General features: G+C 51.6%; 1 protein-coding gene across 1 annotated transcript in view; it reads right to left on the bottom strand.

The window, feature by feature from the left end:
• The window catches only part of ptpro (protein tyrosine phosphatase receptor type O), a 138,229-nt gene that overhangs the window by 39,209 nt on the left and 79,037 nt on the right, over positions 1-19,983 (bottom strand). Inside the window, exon 15 of the mRNA XM_079262982.1 lies at positions 7,788-7,908. Coding sequence (XP_079119108.1) covers positions 7,788-7,908 — 121 coding nt within the window. The remainder of the gene's footprint in view (positions 1-7,787; positions 7,909-19,983) is intronic.

The following is a 19,983-nucleotide window of genomic DNA, read 5'->3' on the forward strand; positions in this document are numbered from 1 at the left end:
CGTCAGACAAATGGTAAATGGACTTGTACTTCTATAGCGCTTTTCTAGTCATACAGACCACTCAAAGCGCTTTACACTACTTGTCACATTCACCCATTCGCACACACACTCACTCAACACACTCATACCCCGATAGGCACATCGGGGGGCAGTTTGGGGTTCAGTGTCTTGCCCTAGGACACTTCGGCATTTCAGGGGAAGCCTGGAATCGATCCCCCAACTTACCAGTTGAAGGACAACTGCTCTTCCTCCTGAGCTACAGCCGCCCCGACAAGGCTGTGTAAGTGACACTAGGCTGTGCACATGGGACTAGGCTGTGCACGTGAGACTAGGCTATTTAGGTGGGACGAGGCTGTGCACGTGGGACTAGGTTGTGTACGTGAGACGAGGCTGTTTAGGTGGGACTAGGCTCTGCACGTGGCATTAGGCTGTGCACATTGGACTAGGCTGTGTATGTGGGACTTGGCTGTGCACGTGGCATTAGGCTGTGCATGTGGTACTAGGCTGGGCATGTGAGACTAGGCTGTGCAGGTGGGAGTAGGCTGTGCAGGTGGGACTAGGCTGTGCACGAGGGACTAGGCTGTGCACGTGGCATTAGGCTGTGTACGTGAGACGAGGCTGTGCACGTGGGACGAGGCTGTGTACGTGAGACGAGGCTGTGCACGTGGGACGAGGCTGTGTACGTGAGACTAGGCTGTGTACGTGAGACGAGGCTGTGTATGTGAGACGAGGCTGTGCACGTGGGATGAGGCTGTGTACGTGAGACGAGGCTGTGTACGTGAGACGAGGCTGTGCACGTGGGACTAGGCTGTGCACATGGCATTAGGCTGTGCACGTGGGACTAGGCTGTGTACGTGAGACGAGGCTGTGTACATGAGACGAGGCTGTGCACGTGGGGCTAGGCTGTGTACGTGAGCCAAGGCTGTGCATGTGGGACTAAGCTGTGTACGTGAGACGAGGCTGTGCACGTGGGACTAGGCTGTGTACGTGAGACGAGGCTGTGTACGTGAGACGAGGCTGTGTACGTGAGACGAGGCTGTGCATGTGGGACTAGGCTGTGTACGTGAGACGAGGCTGTGTACGTGAGACGAGGCTGTGCACGTGGGACTAGGCTGTGTGCGTGAGATGAGGCTGTGCACGTGGGACTAGGCTGTGTACGTGAGACGAGGCTGTGCACATGGGACTAGGCTGTGTACGTGAGACGAGGCTGTGTACGTGAGACGAGGCTGTGCACGTGGGACCAGGCTGTGTACGTGAGACGAGGCTGTGTACGTGAGACGAGGCTGTGCACGTGGGACTAGGCTGTGTACGTGAGACGAGGCTGTGTACGTGAGACGAGGCTGTGCACGTGGGACTAGGCTGTGTACGTGAGACGAGGCTGTGTACGTGAGACGAGGCTGTGCACGTGGGACTAGGCTGTGTACGTGAGACTAGGCTGTGTACGTGAGACGAGGCTGTGCACGTGGGACTAGGCTGTGTACGTGAGACTAGGCTGTGTACGTGAGACGAGGCTGTGCACGTGGGACTAGGTTGTGTACGTGAGACTAGGCTGTGTACGTGAGATGAGGCTGTGCACGTGGGACTAGGCTGTGTACGTGAGACTAGGCTGTGTACGTGAGATGAGGCTGTGCACGTGGGACTAGGCTGTGTACGTGAGACTAGGCTGTGTACGTGAGACGAGGCTGTGTACGTCAGACGAGGCTGTGCACGTGACACTAGGCTGTGCACGTGGGACTAGGCTGTTTAGGTGGGACTAGGCTGTGCACGTGGGACGAGGCTGTGTACGTGGGACTAGGCTGTGTACGTGAGACGAGGCTGTGTACGTGAGACGAGGCTGTGCAAGTGGGACCAGGCTGTGTATGTGAGACGAGGCTGTGTACGTGAGACAAGGCTGTGCACGTGACACTAGGCTGTGCACGTGGGACGAGGCTGTGTACGTGAGACTAGGCTGTGTACGTGAGACGAGGCTGTGTACGTGGGACTAGGCTGTGTACGTGAGACGAGGCTGTGTACGTGAGACGAGGCTGTGCAAGTGGGACCAGGCTGTGTATGTGAGACGAGGCTGTGTACGTGAGGCAAGGCTGTGCACGTGACACTAGGCTGTGCACGTGGGACGAGGCTGTGTACGTGAGACGAGGCTGTTTAGGTGGGACTAGGCTGTGCCCGTGGCATTAGGCTGTGCACATTGGACTAGGCTGTGCATGTGGCATTAGGCTGTGCATGTGGTACTAGGCTGTGCATGTGAGGCTAGGCTGTGCACGTGGGACTAGGTTGTGTACGTGAGACGAGGCTGTGTACGTGAGACGAGGCTGTGCACGTGGGACGAGGCTGTGTACGTGAGACTAGGCTGTGTACGTGAGACGAGGCTGTGTATGTGAGACGAGGCTGTGCACGTGGGACGAGGCTGTGTACGTGAGACGAGGCTGTGTACGTGAGACGAGGCTGTGCACGTGGGACTAGGCTGTGCACATGGCATTAGGCTGTGCACGTGGGACTAGGCTGTGTACGTGAGACGAGGCTGTGTACATGAGACGAGGCTGTGCACGTGGGGCTAGGCTGTGTACGTGAGCCAAGGCTGTGCATGTGGGACTAAGCTGTGTACGTGAGACGAGGCTGTGCACGTGGGACTAGGCTGTGTACGTGAGACGAGGCTGTGTACGTGAGACGAGGCTGTGTACGTGAGACGAGGCTGTGCATGTGGGACTAGGCTGTGTACGTGAGACGAGGCTGTGTACGTGAGACGAGGCTGTGCACGTGGGACTAGGCTGTGTACGTGAGATGAGGCTGTGCACGTGGGACTAGGCTGTGTACGTGAGACGAGGCTGTGCACATGGGACTAGGCTGTGTACGTGAGACGAGGCTGTGTACGTGAGACGAGGCTGTGCACGTGGGACCAGGCTGTGTACGTGAGACGAGGCTGTGTACGTGAGACGAGGCTGTGCACGTGGGACTAGGCTGTGTACGTGAGACGAGGCTGTGTACGTGAGACGAGGCTGTGCACGTGGGACTAGGCTGTGTACGTGAGACGAGGCTGTGCACGTGGGACGAGGCTGTGTACGTGAGACGAGGCTGTGTACGTGAGACGAGGCTGTGCACGTGGGACTAGGCTGTGCACATGGCATTAGGCTGTGCACGTGGGACTAGGCTGTGTACGTGAGACGAGGCTGTGTACATGAGACGAGGCTGTGCACGTGGGGCTAGGCTGTGTACGTGAGCCAAGGCTGTGCATGTGGGACTAAGCTGTGTACGTGAGACGAGGCTGTGCACGTGGGACTAGGCTGTGTACGTGAGACGAGGCTGTGTACGTGAGACGAGGCTGTGTACGTGAGACGAGGCTGTGCATGTGGGACTAGGCTGTGTACGTGAGACGAGGCTGTGTACGTGAGACGAGGCTGTGCACGTGGGACTAGGCTGTGTACGTGAGATGAGGCTGTGCACGTGGGACTAGGCTGTGTACGTGAGACTAGGCTGTGTACGTGAGACGAGGCTGTGCACGTGGGACTAGGTTGTGTACGTGAGACTAGGCTGTGTACGTGAGACGAGGCTGTGCACGTGGGACTAGGCTGTGTACGTGAGACTAGGCTGTGTACGTGAGATGAGGCTGTGCACGTGGGACTAGGCTGTGTACGTGAGACTAGGCTGTGTACGTGAGACGAGGCTGTGTACGTCAGACGAGGCTGTGCACGTGGGACTAGGCTGTGTACGTGAGACGAGGCTGTGTACGTGAGACGAGGCTGTGCACGTGGGACTAGGCTGTGTATGTGAGACGAGGCTGTGTACGTGAGACGAGGCTGTGCACGTGACACTAGGCTGTGCACGTGGGACTAGGCTGTTTAGGTGGGACTAGGCTGTGCACGTGGGACGAGGCTGTGTACGTGGGACTAGGCTGTGTACGTGAGACGAGGCTGTGTACGTGAGACGAGGCTGTGCAAGTGGGACCAGGCTGTGTATGTGAGACGAGGCTGTGTACGTGAGACAAGGCTGTGCACGTGACACTAGGCTGTGCACGTGGGACGAGGCTGTGTACGTGAGACTAGGCTGTGTACGTGAGACGAGGCTGTGTACGTGGGACTAGGCTGTGTACGTGAGACGAGGCTGTGTACGTGAGACGAGGCTGTGCAAGTGGGACCAGGCTGTGTATGTGAGACGAGGCTGTGTACGTGAGGCAAGGCTGTGCACGTGACACTAGGCTGTGCACGTGGGACGAGGCTGTGTACGTGAGACGAGGCTGTTTAGGTGGGACTAGGCTGTGCCCGTGGCATTAGGCTGTGCACATTGGACTAGGCTGTGCATGTGGCATTAGGCTGTGCATGTGGTACTAGGCTGTGCATGTGAGGCTAGGCTGTGCAGGTGGGACTAGGCTGTGCACGAGGGACTAGGCTGTGCACATGGCATTAGGCTGTGCACGTGGGACTAGGCTGTGTACGTGAGACGAGGCTGTGCACGTGGGACTAGGCTGTGTACCCATATCTAACCTCCCGTTTTTGTCCAAAATTCTGGAGAAAATAGTTTCAGCTCAGCTACATGCCCACCTGAGCAGAAATAATTTATGCGAGGAGTTTCAGTCAGGATTTAGAGCTCATCATAGTACTGAGACAGCATTGGTGAAAGTTACTAATGACCTTCTTATGGCCTCAGACAAAGGACTTGTGTCCGTACTTATCTTGCTTGATCTTAGTGCTGCATTTGATACAGTCGATCATAACATTCTGTTACAGAGACTAGAACAGGTGATTGGAATTACAGGTACAGCGTTAAGCTGGTTTAAATCATATTTATCTGATAGACTTCAGTTTGTTCATGTAAATGACAAGTCCTCCTCCCAAACTACAGTAAGTCATGGAGTTCCTCAAGGTTCTGTACTTGGACCAATACTCTTCACGCTATATATGCTCCCTTTAGGCAAAATTATTAGACAGCATGGAATAAACTTTCATTGTTATGCAGATGATACTCAACTATACTTATCCTTTAAACCAGATGAAACAAATCAGCCCAATAGGCTACAAAATTGTCTCATAGACATAAAGACTTGGATGTCTAGAAATTTTCTCCTCTTAAACTCAGATAAGACTGAAGTAATTCTCGTTGGATCTGAAAAACTCAGAGCTAAATTTTCCAGTTTTGTAATGAACCTGGATGGCATTACTTTAGCTTCCAGTGCTACAGTGAGAAACCTTGGAGTAATATTTGACCCTGACCTGTCCTTTGGCCCACATATTAAGCAGGTTACTAAAACAGCCTTCTTTCATTTACGTAATATAGCCAAAATTAGGGACATTCTGTCTCGGAGTGATGCAGAAAAACTGGTTCACGCTTTTGTTACTTCGAGACTAGATTACTGTAACTCTCTATTACTGGGCTGTCCTAAATATGCCCTGAAAAGCCTTCAGCTGATCCAGAATTCTGCAGCCAGAGTCCTGACCAGAACCAGCATGAGAGATCATATTTCTCCAGTTTTAGCCTCTCTTCATTGGCTGCCTGTTGAATCTAGAATAGAATTTAAAATCCTTCTCCTTACATATAAAGCCCTCCACAACCAGGCACCACTATATATCAAAGACCTCATTGTTCCTTATATACCAAGTAGAGTACTTCGTTCGCAGACTGCAGGCTTACTTGTGGTTCCTAGAGTCTCAAAGAGCCGAGCAGGAGGCAGAGCCTTTGGTTATCAGGCCCCTCTCTTATGGAATAAGCTCCCAGTTAGTGTTAGGGAAGCAGACACCCTCCCCACCTTTAAGACTAGGCTGAAGACTTATCTTTTTGATAAGTCCTATAGCTAGGGATGGTTAGCATCCCTTAGTTATGCTGCTATAGGTTTAGACTGCTGAGGGACATTTCCTGATACACTGAGCTTCTTTCTTTTTCTCTTTATCTCTTTCTTTTACCCCCCATAACAGTGTAGCATCATTAACATGTATGTCTCCTGTCTCAGCAGGTCTCCCTGGCCGGGAGTAGCAGTTCCTGTTGTCTGTTGTCTTTCTGTCCTCTTCCCCCCACACAGCAGAGGCAGATGGCTGCCTGTCCTGAGCCGGGTTCTGCCGGAGGTTTCCTTCCTGTTAAAAGGGAGTTTTTTCCTTCCCACTGTCGCCAGTGTGCTTGCTCAGGATGGGAGATTGAGTTGGACTCAACTCAATCTGTTGGTTTCCTTATATAGGCTGTTATGAATTGGCCTTCATTATGTTTTCCCCTCTGTCTGTAAAGCGTCTTGAGATGGCATTGCCGTGATTTGACGCTATATAAATAAAGTTGAATTGAATTGAACTGTGCACGTGAGACTGGGCTGTGTACGTGAGACGAGGCTGTGTACGTGAGACGAGGCTGTGCACGTGGGACTAGGCTGTGTACGTGAGACGAGGCTGTGTACGTGAGACGAGGTTGTGCACGTGGGACTAGGCTGTGTACGTGAGACGAGGCTGTGTACGTGAGACGAGGCTGTGCACATGAAAATGTCTAGATGTGAGGAGGAAGTTCAGGGTTTGGGTCATGTGACCTGCTGAGATGGGATATTTCTGCCCCCACTGGCTCCCCAGTAAGCACTGGAACTGTTCCCAGTCTCTTTAAAATGGCAACTGTTACTTTGTTATTAATAAAACCTGGTTTAGATCCCACTAATTATAACAACCTCCGTCCCACTGCTAATCTTCCCTTCACATCCAAAATTCTTGAAAGACGAGTTGTTGTTCAACTCCACACTCTCTTGACCACAAACTCCCAGTGAGACCAGTTCCAGTCTGGTTTCCGCCCCCGCAATAGTGGCTTCGGATTCTGGTCTTGTTAGTTTTCTCATCCTGGATCTAAGAGCGGTCTTTTCAACCATCTCAACCCCCTCCCCAGCAAACCAAACTCCTCCCTCACTGCTTTATCTGAAATAAATCCTGGTTCACCTCCAACTTCCTGAAATTAAACAGTGATAAAACCCAAATGATTCTTATTGGAACAGAATCTTTGGAAAGTTGACAACATGTCGACAACGTCCCTGTGTCCCCCCCTCCCACCTCAACAACACATTATCATTTCATGTCCATCACTTACTCTGCATATTTCCATTTACATAACATTTCTTGTCTCCACCCTCCGTACCACCTCCGCTCTTGTTTTGTCACCCCCCATATTTATTATTGTAATTCTCTTCTCTTTGGTCCCCCGCAGATATATCTTCATAAACTTCAGATGGTTCAAAATTCAGCCGCACACATCATCACCAGCACTCCCTCTCTTCACCACATCGCTCTGATCCTGCAGCCGCTGCACTGGCTACCGGGTAAAATCCTCCTGCACACAACCAAGGCCATCCACAACCTCGTCCCCCTTATCGGTCAGACCTCATATTGTCACCTCCACCCACTCCCTCAGGTCATCCTCCTCCTCTGTCGTCCGGCAGTTTAATATTATATTTCATTGCTTCTTAATGTTGTTTTAATGCCTGTTTATATTGTAATGGGTCTTAGAGTGCCCTTAAAGGCACTTTTAAACAAAATACGTCATTACTTTCACCAAAGACCTTATGTCTTTACCGGCGTTTATCTGTCTTTTTGTCAGACAGATAACTCAAAAAGTTATGGATGGGTTTTCATTACATTTTCAGGGGTTGGAAATGCGAAAAGGAAGAACCAATTTAATTTTAGTGGTGATCTGGAGCATCATTTGGATCCAGGAACCTTTTAGAACTGTGGCTTTTGGCAGACGTTTTCTAGTTATTATTAACAGCCAATCTGAAGTGACACATGGTCTTTATCTCTGATAGAAGGTAAGACGACATTGTACCTGTCCAGGTGTGCTGTTACCTGGTCATCTGTAGGTGTTTCTTCCTAAGGACCAGCAAGAAGAGAACCAGCAAGCTGATGAGCAGGATACTGAGGATGGCCAGAGCCGAGATAGCAGCGACGCTCGGGTTCATCTCTTTAGCTGCAGACGGACAGATAAAAAAATGAATGAACAGACAGAAGAAACTTGTAGCACTCTAAAAGCTTTCTTTTAACAGAAACAGAACATGTTACTTGTTCCAAAGAGCACAGTACTCGAAGAGTTCCGAGGAGCATGTTAATCTTTCCGAGGAGCACGTTAATCATTCCAAGGAGTACATTACTCGTTCCGAGGAGCACGTTACTCGTTCCGAGGAGCACGTTACTCATTCCGAGGAGCACTTAACTCGTTCCGAGGAGCACGTTACTTGTTCCGAGGAGCACTTAACTCGTTCCGAGGAGCACGTTACTCGTTCGAGGAGCACGTTACTCAATCCGAGGAGCACGTTACTCATTCCGAGGAGCACGTTACTCGTTCCGAGGAGCACGTTACTCATTCCGAGGAGCACGTTACTCGTTGCGAGGAGCACGTTACTCATTCCGAGGAGCACGTTACTCATTCCGAGGAGCACGTTACTCGTTCCGAGGAGCACGTTACTCATTCCGAGGAGCACCTAACTCGTTCCGAGGAGCACGTTACTCGTTCCGAGGAGTACGTTACTCGTTCTGAGGAGTACGTTACTCGTTCCGAGGAGTACTTAACTCGTTCCGAGGAGCACGTTACTCATTCCGAGGAGCACGTTACTCATTCCGAGGAGCACGTTACTCGTTCCGAGGAGCACGTTACTCATTCCGAGGAGCACTTAACTCGTTCCGAGGATCACGTTACTCGTTCCGAGGAGCACATTACTCATTCCGAGGAGCACTTAACTCGTTCCGAGGAGCACGTTACTTGTTCCGAGGAGTATGTTACTCATTCCAAGGAGCACGTTACTCGTTCCGTGGAGCGACGAGCACATTACTCCTTCCGAGGAGCACGTTACTCGTTTTGAGGAGTACGTTACTCATTCCGAGGTGCACGTTTTTTTCGTCTAGAGGAGTACGTTACTCGTTCCGAGGAGCACGTAACTCGTTCCGAGGAGCACGTTACTTGTTCCGAGGAGCATGTTACTCGTTCCGAGGAGAGCGTTACTCGTTCTGAGGAGTACGTTACTCGTTCCGAGGTGCACGTTACTTGTTCCGAGGAGCATGTTACTCGTTCCGAGGAGCACGTTACTCGTTCTGAGGAGTAAGTTACTCGTTCTGAGGAGTACGTTACTCGTTCCGAGGAGTACGTTACTCATTCCGAGGAGCACGTTACTCATTCCGAGGAGCACGTTAGTAATTTCTAAGGAGCACGTTACTCATTCCGAGGAGCACGTTACTCGTTGCGAGGAGCACGTTACTCATTCCGAGGAGCATGTTACTCATTCCGAGAAGCACGTTACTCGTTCCGAGGAGCACGTTACTCATTCCAAGGAGCACCTAACTCGTTCCGAGGAGCACGTTACTCGTTCCGAGGAGTACGTTACTTGTTCCGAGGAGTATGTTACTCATTCCAAGGAGCACGTTACTCGTTCCGAGGAGCACGTTATTCATTCCGAGGAGAACGTTACTCGTTCCGTGGAGCGACGAGCACGTTACTCCTTCCGAGGAGCACGTTACTCGTTTTGCGGAGTACGTTACTCGTTCTGAGGAGTACGTTACTCGTTTTGCGGAGTACGTTACTCGTTCTGAGGAGTACGTTACTCGTTCCGAGGAGTACTTAACTCGTTCCGAGGAGCACGTTACTCGTTCCGAGGAGTACGTTACTTGTTCCGAGGAGTATGGTACTCATTCCAAGCAGCACGTTACTCGTTCCGAGGAGCACGTTATTCATTCCGAGGAGTACGTTACTCGTTCTGAGGAGTACGTTACTCGTTCCGAGGAGTACTTAACTCGTTCCGAGGAGCACGTTACTCATTCCGAGGAGCACGTTACTCATTCCGAGGAGCACGTTACTCGTTGCGAGGAGCACGTTACTCGTTCCGAGGAGCACGTTACTCATTCCGAGGAGCACCTAACTCGTTCCGAGGAGCACGTTACTCGTTCCGAGGAGTACGTCACTTGTTCCGAGGAGTATGTTACTCATTCCAAGGAGCACGTTACTCGTTCCGAGGAGCACGTTACTCGTTCCGAGCAGCACGTTATTCATTCCGAGGAGTACGTTACTCGTTCCGTGGAGCGACGAGCACCTTACTCCTTCCGAGGAGCACGTTACTCGTTTTGCGGAGTACTGTACTCGTTCCGAGGTGCACGTTACTCGTTCCGAGGAGTACGTTACTCGTTCTGAGGAGTACGTTACTCGTTCCGAGGAGCACGTTACTCATTCCGAGGAGCACGTTACTTGTTCCGAGGAGCACGTTACTCGTTCCGAGGAGCACGTTACTCATTCCGAGGAGCACGTTAGTCGATCCGAGGAGCACGTTACTCATTCCGAGGAGCACGTTACTCGTTGCGAGGAGCACGTTACTCATTCCGAGGAGCATGTTACTCATTCCGAGAAGCACGTTACTCGTTCCGAGGAGCACGTTACTCATTCCAAGGAGCACCTAACTCGTTCCGAGGAGCACGTTACTCGTTCCGATGAGTACGTTACTTGTTCCGAGGAGTATGTTACTCATTCCAAGGAGCACGTTACTCGTTCCGAGGAGCACGTTATTCATTCCGAGGAGAACGTTACTCGTTCCGTGGAGCGACGAGCACGTTACTCCTTCCGAGGAGCACGTTACTCGTTTTGCGGAGTACGTTACTCGTTCTGAGGAGTACGTTACTCGTTCCGAGGAGTACTTAACTCGTTCCGAGGAGCACGTTACTCGTTCCGAGGAGTACGTTACTTGTTCCGAGGAGTATGGTACTCATTCCAAGGAGCACGTTACTCGTTCCGAGGAGCACGTTATTCATTCCGAGGAGTACGTTACTCGTTCTGAGGAGTACGTTACTCGTTCCGAGGAGTACTTAACTCGTTCCGAGGAGCACGTTACTCATTCCGAGGAGCACGTTACTCATTCCGAGGAGCATGTTACTCGTTGCGAGGAGCACGTTACTCATTCCGAGGAGCATGTTACTCATTCCGAGGAGCACGTTACTCGTTCCGAGGAGCACGTTACTCATTCCGAGGAGCACCTAACTCGTTCCGAGGAGCACGTTACTCGTTCCGAGGAGTACGTCACTTGTTCCGAGGAGTATGTTACTCATTCCAAGGAGCACGTTACTCGTTCCGAGGAGCACGTTATTCATTCCGAGGAGTACGTTACTCGTTCCGTGGAGCGACGAGCACCTTACTCCTTCCGAGGAGCACGTTACTCGTTTTGCGGAGTACTGTACTCGTTCCTAGGTGCACTTAACTCGTTCCGAGGAGCACGTTACTTGTTCCGAGGAGTATGTTACTCGTTCCGAGGAGCACGTTACTCATTCCGAGGAGCACGTTACTCGTTCCGAGGAGCACGTTACACGTTCCGAGGAGCACGTTACTCGTTCCGAGGAGCACGTTACTCATTCCGAGGAGCACTTAACTCGTTCCGAGGAGCACGTTACTTGTTCTGAGGAGTATGTTACTCATTCCAAGGAGCACGTTACTCGTTCCGTGGAGCGACGAGCACATTACTCCTTCCGAGGAGCACGTTACTCGTTTTGAGGACTACGTTACTCGTTCCGAGGTGCACGTTTTTTTTCGTCTAGAGGAGTACGTTACTCGTTCCGAGGAGCACTTAACTCGTTCCGAGGAGCACGTTACTCGTTCTGAGGAGTACGTTACTCGTTCCGAGGAGTACGTTACTCGTTCCGAGGTGCACGTTACTTGTTCCGAGGAGCATGTTACTTGTTCCGAGGAGTAAGTTACTCGTTCTGAGGAGTACGTTACTCGTTCTGAGGAGTACGTTACTCGTTCCGAGGAGTACGTTACTCGTTCTGAGGAGCACGTTACTTGTTCCGCGGAGCATGTTACTTGTTCCGAGGAGCACGTTACTCGTTCCGAGGAGGATATTACTCGTTCCGAGGAGCACGTTACTTGTTCCGAGGAGCACTTAACTTGTTCCGAGGAGTACGTTACTCGTTCTGAGGAGTACGTTACTCGTTCTGAGGAGCATGTTACTCGTTCCGTGGAGCGACGAACACATTACTCATTCCGAGGAGCACGTTACTCGTTCCGAGGAGCACGTTACTCGTTCCGAGGAGCACGTTACTCATTCCGAGGAGCACTTAACTCGTTCCGAGGAGCACGTTACTTGTTCTGAGGAGTATGTTACTCATTCCAAGGAGCACGTTACTCGTTCCGTGGAGCGACGAGCACATTACTCCTTCCGAGGAGCACGTTACTCGTTTTGAGGACTACGTTACTCGTTCCGAGGTGCACGTTTTTTTCGTCTAGAGGAGTACGTTACTCGTTCCGAGGAGCACTTAACTCGTTCCGAGGAGCATGTTACTTGTTCCGAGGAGCATGTTACTCGTTCCGAGGAGCACGTTACTCGTTCTGAGGAGTACGTTACTCGTTCCGAGGAGTACGTTACTCGTTCCGAGGTGCACGTTACTTGTTCCGAGGAGCATGTTACTCGTTCCGAGGAGCACGTTACTCGTTCTGAGGAGTACGTTACTCGTTCTGAGGAGTACGTTACTCGTTCCGAGGAGTACGTTACTCGTTCTGAGGAGCACGTTACTTGTTCCGCGGAGCATGTTACTCGTTCCGAGGAGCACGTTACTCGTTCTGAGGAGTACGTTACTCGTTCCGAGGAGTACGTTACTCGTTCCAGGGAGCATGTTACTCGTTCCGAGGAGCACGTTACTCGTCTAGAGGAGTACGTTACTCGTTCCAAGAAGCACTTAACTCGTTCCGAGGAGCACGTTACTTGTTCCGAGGAGCACGTTACTCGTTCAGAGGAGCACGTTACTCGTTCCAAGGAGCACGTTACTCGTTCCGAGGAGCACGTTACTCGTTCCGAGGAGCACGTTACTCGTTCCAAAGAGCACGTTACTCGTTCCGAGGAGGATATTACTCGTTCCGAGGAGCACGTTACTTGTTCCGAGGAGCACGTTACTCGTTCCGAGGAGGACGTTACTCATTCCGAGGAGCACGTTACTCGTTCCGAGGAGCACGTTACTCGTTGCGAGGAGCACGTTACTCGTTCCGAGGAGCACGTTACTCATTCCGAGGAGCACGTTACTCGTTCCGAGGAGCACGTTACTCATTCCGAGGAGCACGTTACTCATTCCAAGGAGCACTTAACTCATTCCGAGGAGCACGTTACTCGTTCCGAGGAGCACGTTACTCATTCCGAGGAGCACTTAACTCGTTCCGAGGAGCACGTTACTCGTTCCGAGGAGCACGTTACTTGTTCCGAGGAGTATGTTACTCATTCCAAGGAGCACGTTACTCGTTCCGTGGAGCGACGAGCACATTACTCCTTCTGAGGAGCACGTTACTCGTTTTGAGGAGTACGTTACTCGTTCCGAGGTGCACGTTTTTTTCGTCTAGAGGAGTACGTTACTCGTTCCGAGGAGCACGTTACTCGTTCTGAGGAGTACGTTACTCGTTCCGAGGAGTACGTCAGTTGTTGCGAGGAGTATGTTACTCATTCCAAGGAGCACGTTACTCGTTCCGAGGAGCACGTTACTCGTTCCGAGGAGCATGTTATTCATTCCGAGGAGTACGTTACTCGTTCCGTGGAGCGACGAGCACCTTACTCTTTCCGAGGAGCACGTTACTCGTTTTGCGGAGTACTGTACTCGTTCCGAGGTGCACGTTACTCGTTCCGAGGAGTACGTTACTCGTTCTGAGGAGTACGTTACTCGTTCCGAGGAGCACGTGACTCATTCCGAGGAGCACGTTACTCGTTCCGAGGAGCACGTTACTCGTTCCGAGGAGCACGTTACTCGTTCCGAGGAGCACGTTACTCATTCCGAGGAGCACTTAACTCGTTCCGAGGAGCACGTTACTTGTTCTGAGGAGTATGTTACTCATTCCAAGGAGCACGTTACTCGTTCCGTGGAGCGACGAGCACATTACTCCTTCCGAGGAGCACGTTACTCGTTTTGAGGACTGCGTTACTCGTTCCGAGGTGCACGTTTTTTTCGTCTAGAGGAGTACGTTACTCGTTCCGAGGAGCACTTAACTCGTTCCGAGGAGCACGTTACTTGTTCCGAGGAGCATGTTACTCGTTCCGAGGAGCATGTTACTCGTTCTGAGGAGTACGTTACTCGTTCCGAGGAGTACGTTACTCGTTCCGAGGTGCACGTTACTTGTTCCGAGGAGCATGTTACTTGTTCCGAGGAGTAAGTTACTCGTTCTGAGGAGTACGTTACTCGTTCTGAGGAGTACGTTACTCGTTCCGAGGAGTACGTTACTCGTTCCGAGGAGCACGTTACTCGTTCCGAGGGGCACGTTGCTCGTTCCAAAGAGCACGTTACTCGTTCCGAGGAGTATATTACTCGTTCCGAGGAGCACGTTACTTGTTCCGAGGAGCACTTAACTTGTTCCGAGGAGTACGTTACTCGTTCTGAGGAGTACGTTACTCGTTCTGAGGAGCATGTTACTCGTTCCGTGGAGCGACGAACACATTACTCATTCCGAGGAGCACGTTACTCGTTCCGAGGAGCACGTTACTCATTCCGAGGAGCACTTAACTCGTTCCGAGGAGCACGTTACTTGTTCTGAGGAGTATGTTACTCATTCCAAGGAGCACGTTACTCGTTCCGTGGAGCGACGAGCACATTACTCCTTCCGAGGAGCACGTTACTCGTTCTGAGGAGTACGTTACTCGTTCCGAGGAGTACGTTACTCGTTCTGAGGAGCACGTTACTTGTTCTGAGGAGTACGTTACTCGTTCCGAGGAGTACGTTACTCGTTCTGAGGAGCACGTTACTTGTTCCGCGGAGCATGTTACTTGTTCCGAGGAGTACGTTACTCGTTCCAGGGAGCACGTTACTCGTTCCGAGGAGCACGTTACTCGTCTAGAGGAGTACGTTACTCGTTCCAAGAAGCACTTAACTCGTTCCGAGGAGCACGTTACTTGTTCCGAGGAGCACGTTACTCGTTCCGAGGAGCATGTTACTCGTTCCAAGGAGCACGTTACTCGTTCCGAGGAGCATGTTACTCGTTCCGAGGAGCACGTTACTCGTTCCGAGGAGCACGTTACTCGTTCCGAGGAGTATATTACTCGTTCCGAGGAGCACGTTACTTGTTCCGAGGAGCACTTAACTTGTTCCGAGGAGTACGTTACTCGTTCTGAGGAGTACGTTACTCGTTCTGAGGAGCATGTTACTCGTTCCGTGGAGCGACGAACACATTACTCATTCCGAGGAGCACGTTACTCGTTCCGAGGAGCACGTTACTCATTCCGAGGAGCACTTAACTCGTTCCGAGGAGCACGTTACTTGTTCTGAGGAGTATGTTACTCATTCCAAGGAGCACGTTACTCGTTCCGTGGAGCGACGAGCACATTACTCCTTCCGAGGAGCACGTTACTCGTTCTGAGGAGTACGTTACTCGTTCCGAGGAGTACGTTACTCGTTCTGAGGAGCACGTTACTTGTTCTGAGGAGTACGTTACTCGTTCCGAGGAGTACGTTACTCGTTCTGAGGAGCACGTTACTTGTTCCGCGGAGCATGTTACTTGTTCCGAGGAGTACGTTACTCGTTCCAGGGAGCACGTTACTCGTTCCGAGGAGCACGTTACTCGTCTAGAGGAGTACGTTACTCGTTCCAAGAAGCACTTAACTCGTTCCGAGGAGCACGTTACTTGTTCCGAGGAGCACGTTACTCGTTCCGAGGAGCATGTTACTCGTTCCAAGGAGCACGTTACTCGTTCCGAGGAGCATGTTACTCGTTCCGAGGAGCACGTTACTCGTTCCGAGGAGCACGTTACTCGTTCCAAAGAGCACGTTACTCGTTCCGAGGAGGATATTACTCGTTCCGAGGAGCACGTTACTTGTTCCGAGGAGCACGTTACTCGTTCCGAGGAGCACGTTACTCATTCCGAGGAGGACGTTACTCGTTCCGAGGAGCACGTTACTCGTTGCGAGGAGCACGTTACTCGTTCCGAGGAGCACGTTACTCATTCCGAGGAGCACGTTACTCGTTCCGAGGAGCACGTTACTTTTTCCGAGGAGTATGTTACTCATTCCAAGGAGCACGTTACTCGTTCCGAGGAGCACGTTATTCATTTCGAGGAGTACGTTACTCGTTCCGTGGAGCGACGAGCACGTTACTCCTTCCGAGGAGCACGTTACTCGTTTTGAGGAGTACGTTACTCATTCCGAGGTGCACGTTTTTTTCGTCTAGAGGAGTACGTTACTCGTTCCGAGGAGCACTTAACTCGTTCCGAGGAGCACGTTACTTGTTCCGAGGAGCATGTTACTCATTCCGAGGAGCACTTAACTCGTTCCGAGGAGCACGTTACTCGTTCCGAGGAGCACGTTACTCATTCCGAGGAGCACTTAACTCGTTCCGAGGAGCACGTTACTTGTTCTGAGGAGTATGTTACTCATTCCAAGGAGCACGTTACTCGTTCCGTGGAGCGACGAGCACATTACTCCTTCCGAGGAGCACGTTACTCGTTTTGAGGACTACGTTACTCGTTCCGAGGTGCACGTTTTTTTCGTCTAGAGGAGTACGTTACTCGTTCCGAGGAGCACTTAACTCGTTCCGAGGAGCATGTTACTTGTTCCGAGGAGCATGTTACTCGTTCCGAGGAGCACGTTACTCGTTCTGAGGAGTACGTTACTCGTTCCGAGGAGTACGTTACTCGTTCCGAGGTGCACGTTACTTGTTCCGAGGAGCATGTTACTCGTTCCGAGGAGCACGTTACTCGTTCTGAGGAGTACGTTACTCGTTCTGAGGAGTACGTTACTCGTTCCGAGGAGTACGTTACTCGTTCTGAGGAGCACGTTACTTGTTCCGCGGAGCATGTTACTCGTTCCGAGGAGCACGTTACTCGTTCTGAGGAGTACGTTACTCGTTCCGAGGAGTACGTTACTCGTTCCAGGGAGCATGTTACTCGTTCCGAGGAGCACGTTACTCGTCTAGAGGAGTACGTTACTCGTTCCAAGAAGCACTTAACTCGTTCCGAGGAGCACGTTACTTGTTCCGAGGAGCACGTTACTCGTTCAGAGGAGCACGTTACTCGTTCCAAGGAGCACGTTACTCGTTCCGAGGAGCACGTTACTCGTTCCGAGGAGCACGTTACTCGTTCCAAAGAGCACGTTACTCGTTCCGAGGAGGATATTACTCGTTCCGAATAGCACGTTACTTGTTCCGAGGAGCACGTTACTCGTTCCGAGGAGGACGTTACTCATTCCGAGGAGCACGTTACTCGTTCCGAGGAGCACGTTACTCGTTGCGAGGAGCACGTTACTCGTTCCGAGGAGCACGTTACTCATTCCGAGGAGCACGTTACTCGTTCCGAGGAGCACGTTACTCATTCCGAGGAGCACGTTACTCATTCCAAGGAGCACTTAACTCATTCCGAGGAGCACGTTACTCGTTCCGAGGAGCACGTTACTCATTCCGAGGAGCACTTAACTCGTTCCGAGGAGCACGTTACTCGTTCCGAGGAGCACGTTACTTGTTCCGAGGAGTATGTTACTCATTCCAAGGAGCACGTTACTCGTTCCGTGGAGCGACGAGCACATTACTCCTTCTGAGGAGCACGTTACTCGTTTTGAGGAGTACGTTACTCGTTCCGAGGTGCACGTTTTTTTCGTCTAGAGGAGTACGTTACTCGTTCCGAGGAGCACGTTACTCGTTCTGAGGAGTACGTTACTCGTTCCGAGGAGTACGTCAGTTGTTGCGAGGAGTATGTTACTCATTCCAAGGAGCACGTTACTCGTTCCGAGGAGCACGTTACTCGTTCCGAGGAGCATGTTATTCATTCCGAGGAGTACGTTACTCGTTCCGTGGAGCGACGAGCACCTTACTCTTTCCGAGGAGCACGTTACTCGTTTTGCGGAGTACTGTACTCGTTCCGAGGTGCACGTTACTCGTTCCGAGGAGTACGTTACTCGTTCTGAGGAGTACGTTACTCGTTCCGAGGAGCACGTGACTCGTTCCGAGGAGCACGTGACTCATTCCGAGGAGCACGTTACTCGTTCCGAGGAGCACGTTACTCGTTCCGAGGAGCACGTTACTCGTTCCGAGGAGCACGTTACTCATTCCGAGGAGCACTTAACTCGTTCCGAGGAGCACGTTACTTGTTCTGAGGAGTATGTTACTCATTCCAAGGAGCACGTTACTCGTTCCGTGGAGCGACGAGCACATTACTCCTTCCGAGGAGCACGTTACTCGTTTTGAGGACTGCGTTACTCGTTCCGAGGTGCACGTTTTTTTCGTCTAGAGGAGTACGTTACTCGTTCCGAGGAGCACTTAACTCGTTCCGAGGAGCACGTTACTTGTTCCGAGGAGCATGTTACTCGTTCCGAGGAGCATGTTACTCGTTCTGAGGAGTACGTTACTCGTTCCGAGGAGTACGTTACTCGTTCCGAGGTGCACGTTACTTGTTCCGAGGAGCATGTTACTTGTTCCGAGGAGTAAGTTACTCGTTCTGAGGAGTACGTTACTCGTTCTGAGGAGTACGTTACTCGTTCCGAGGAGTACGTTACTCGTTCCGAGGAGCACGTTACTCGTTCCGAGGGGCACGTTGCTCGTTCCAAAGAGCACGTTACTCGTTCCGAGGAGGATATTACTCGTTCCGAGGAGCACGTTACTTGTTCCGAGGAGCACTTAACTTGTTCCGAGGAGTACGTTACTCGTTCTGAGGAGTACGTTACTCGTTCTGAGGAGCATGTTACTCGTTCCGTGGAGCGACGAACACATTACTCATTCCGAGGAGCACGTTACTCGTTCCGAGGAGCACGTTACTCATTCCGAGGAGCACTTAACTCGTTCCGAGGAGCACGTTACTTGTTCTGAGGAGTATGTTACTCATTCCAAGGAGCACGTTACTCGTTCCGTGGAGCGACGAGCACATTACTCCTTCCGAGGAGCACGTTACTCGTTCTGAGGAGTACGTTACTCGTTCCGAGGAGTACGTTACTCGTTCTGAGGAGCACGTTACTTGTTCTGAGGAGTACGTTACTCGTTCCGAGGAGTACGTTACTCGTTCTGAGGAGCACGTTACTTGTTCCGCGGAGCATGTTACTTGTTCCGAGGAGTACGTTACTCGTTCCAGGGAGCACGTTACTCGTTCCGAGGAGCACGTTACTCGTCTAGAGGAGTACGTTACTCGTTCCAAGAAGCACTTAACTCGTTCCGAGGAGCACGTTACTTGTTCCGAGGAGCACGTTACTCGTTCCGAGGAGCATGTTACTCGTTCCAAGGAGCACGTTACTCGTTCCGAGGAGCATGTTACTCGTTCCGAGGAGCACGTTACTCGTTCCGAGGAGCACGTTACTCGTTCCAAAGAGCACGTTACTCGTTCCGAGGAGGATATTACTCGTTCCGAGGAGCACGTTACTTGTTCCGAGGAGCACGTTACTCGTTCCGAGGAGCACGTTACTCATTCCGAGGAGGACGTTACTCGTTCCGAGGAGCACGTTACTCGTTGCGAGGAGCACGTTACTCGTTCCGAGGAGCACGTTACTCATTCCGAGGAGCACGTTACTCGTTCCGAGGAGCACGTTACTTTTTCCGAGGAGTATGTTACTCATTCCAAGGAGCACGTTACTCGTTCCGAGGAGCACGTTATTCATTTCGAGGAGTACGTTACTCGTTCCGTGGAGCGACGAGCACGTTACTCCTTCCGAGGAGCACGTTACTCGTTTTGAGGAGTACGTTACTCATTCCGAGGTGCACGTTTTTTTCGTCTAGAGGAGTACGTTACTCGTTCCGAGGAGCACTTAACTCGTTCCGAGGAGCACGTTACTTGTTCCGAGGAGCATGTTACTCATTCCGAGGAGCACTTAACTCGTTCCGAGGAGCACGTTACTCGTTCCGAGGAGCACGTTACTCATTCCGAGGAGCACTTAACTCGTTCCGAGGAGCACGTTACTTGTTCCGAGGAGTATGTTACTCATTCCAAGGAGCACGTTACTCGTTCCGTGGAGCGACGAGCACATTACTCCTTCCGAGGAGAACGTTACTCGTTCCGAGGTGCACGTTTTTTTCGTCTAGAAGAGTACGTTACTCGTTCCGAGGAGCACTTAACTCGTTCCGAGGAGCACGTTACTTGTTC

The sequence above is a fragment of the Telmatherina bonti genome, assembly GCF_933228915.1.
Source record: "Telmatherina bonti genome assembly, chromosome: 23".
In the NCBI taxonomy this organism is placed as follows: Eukaryota; Metazoa; Chordata; class Actinopteri; order Atheriniformes; family Telmatherinidae; genus Telmatherina; species Telmatherina bonti.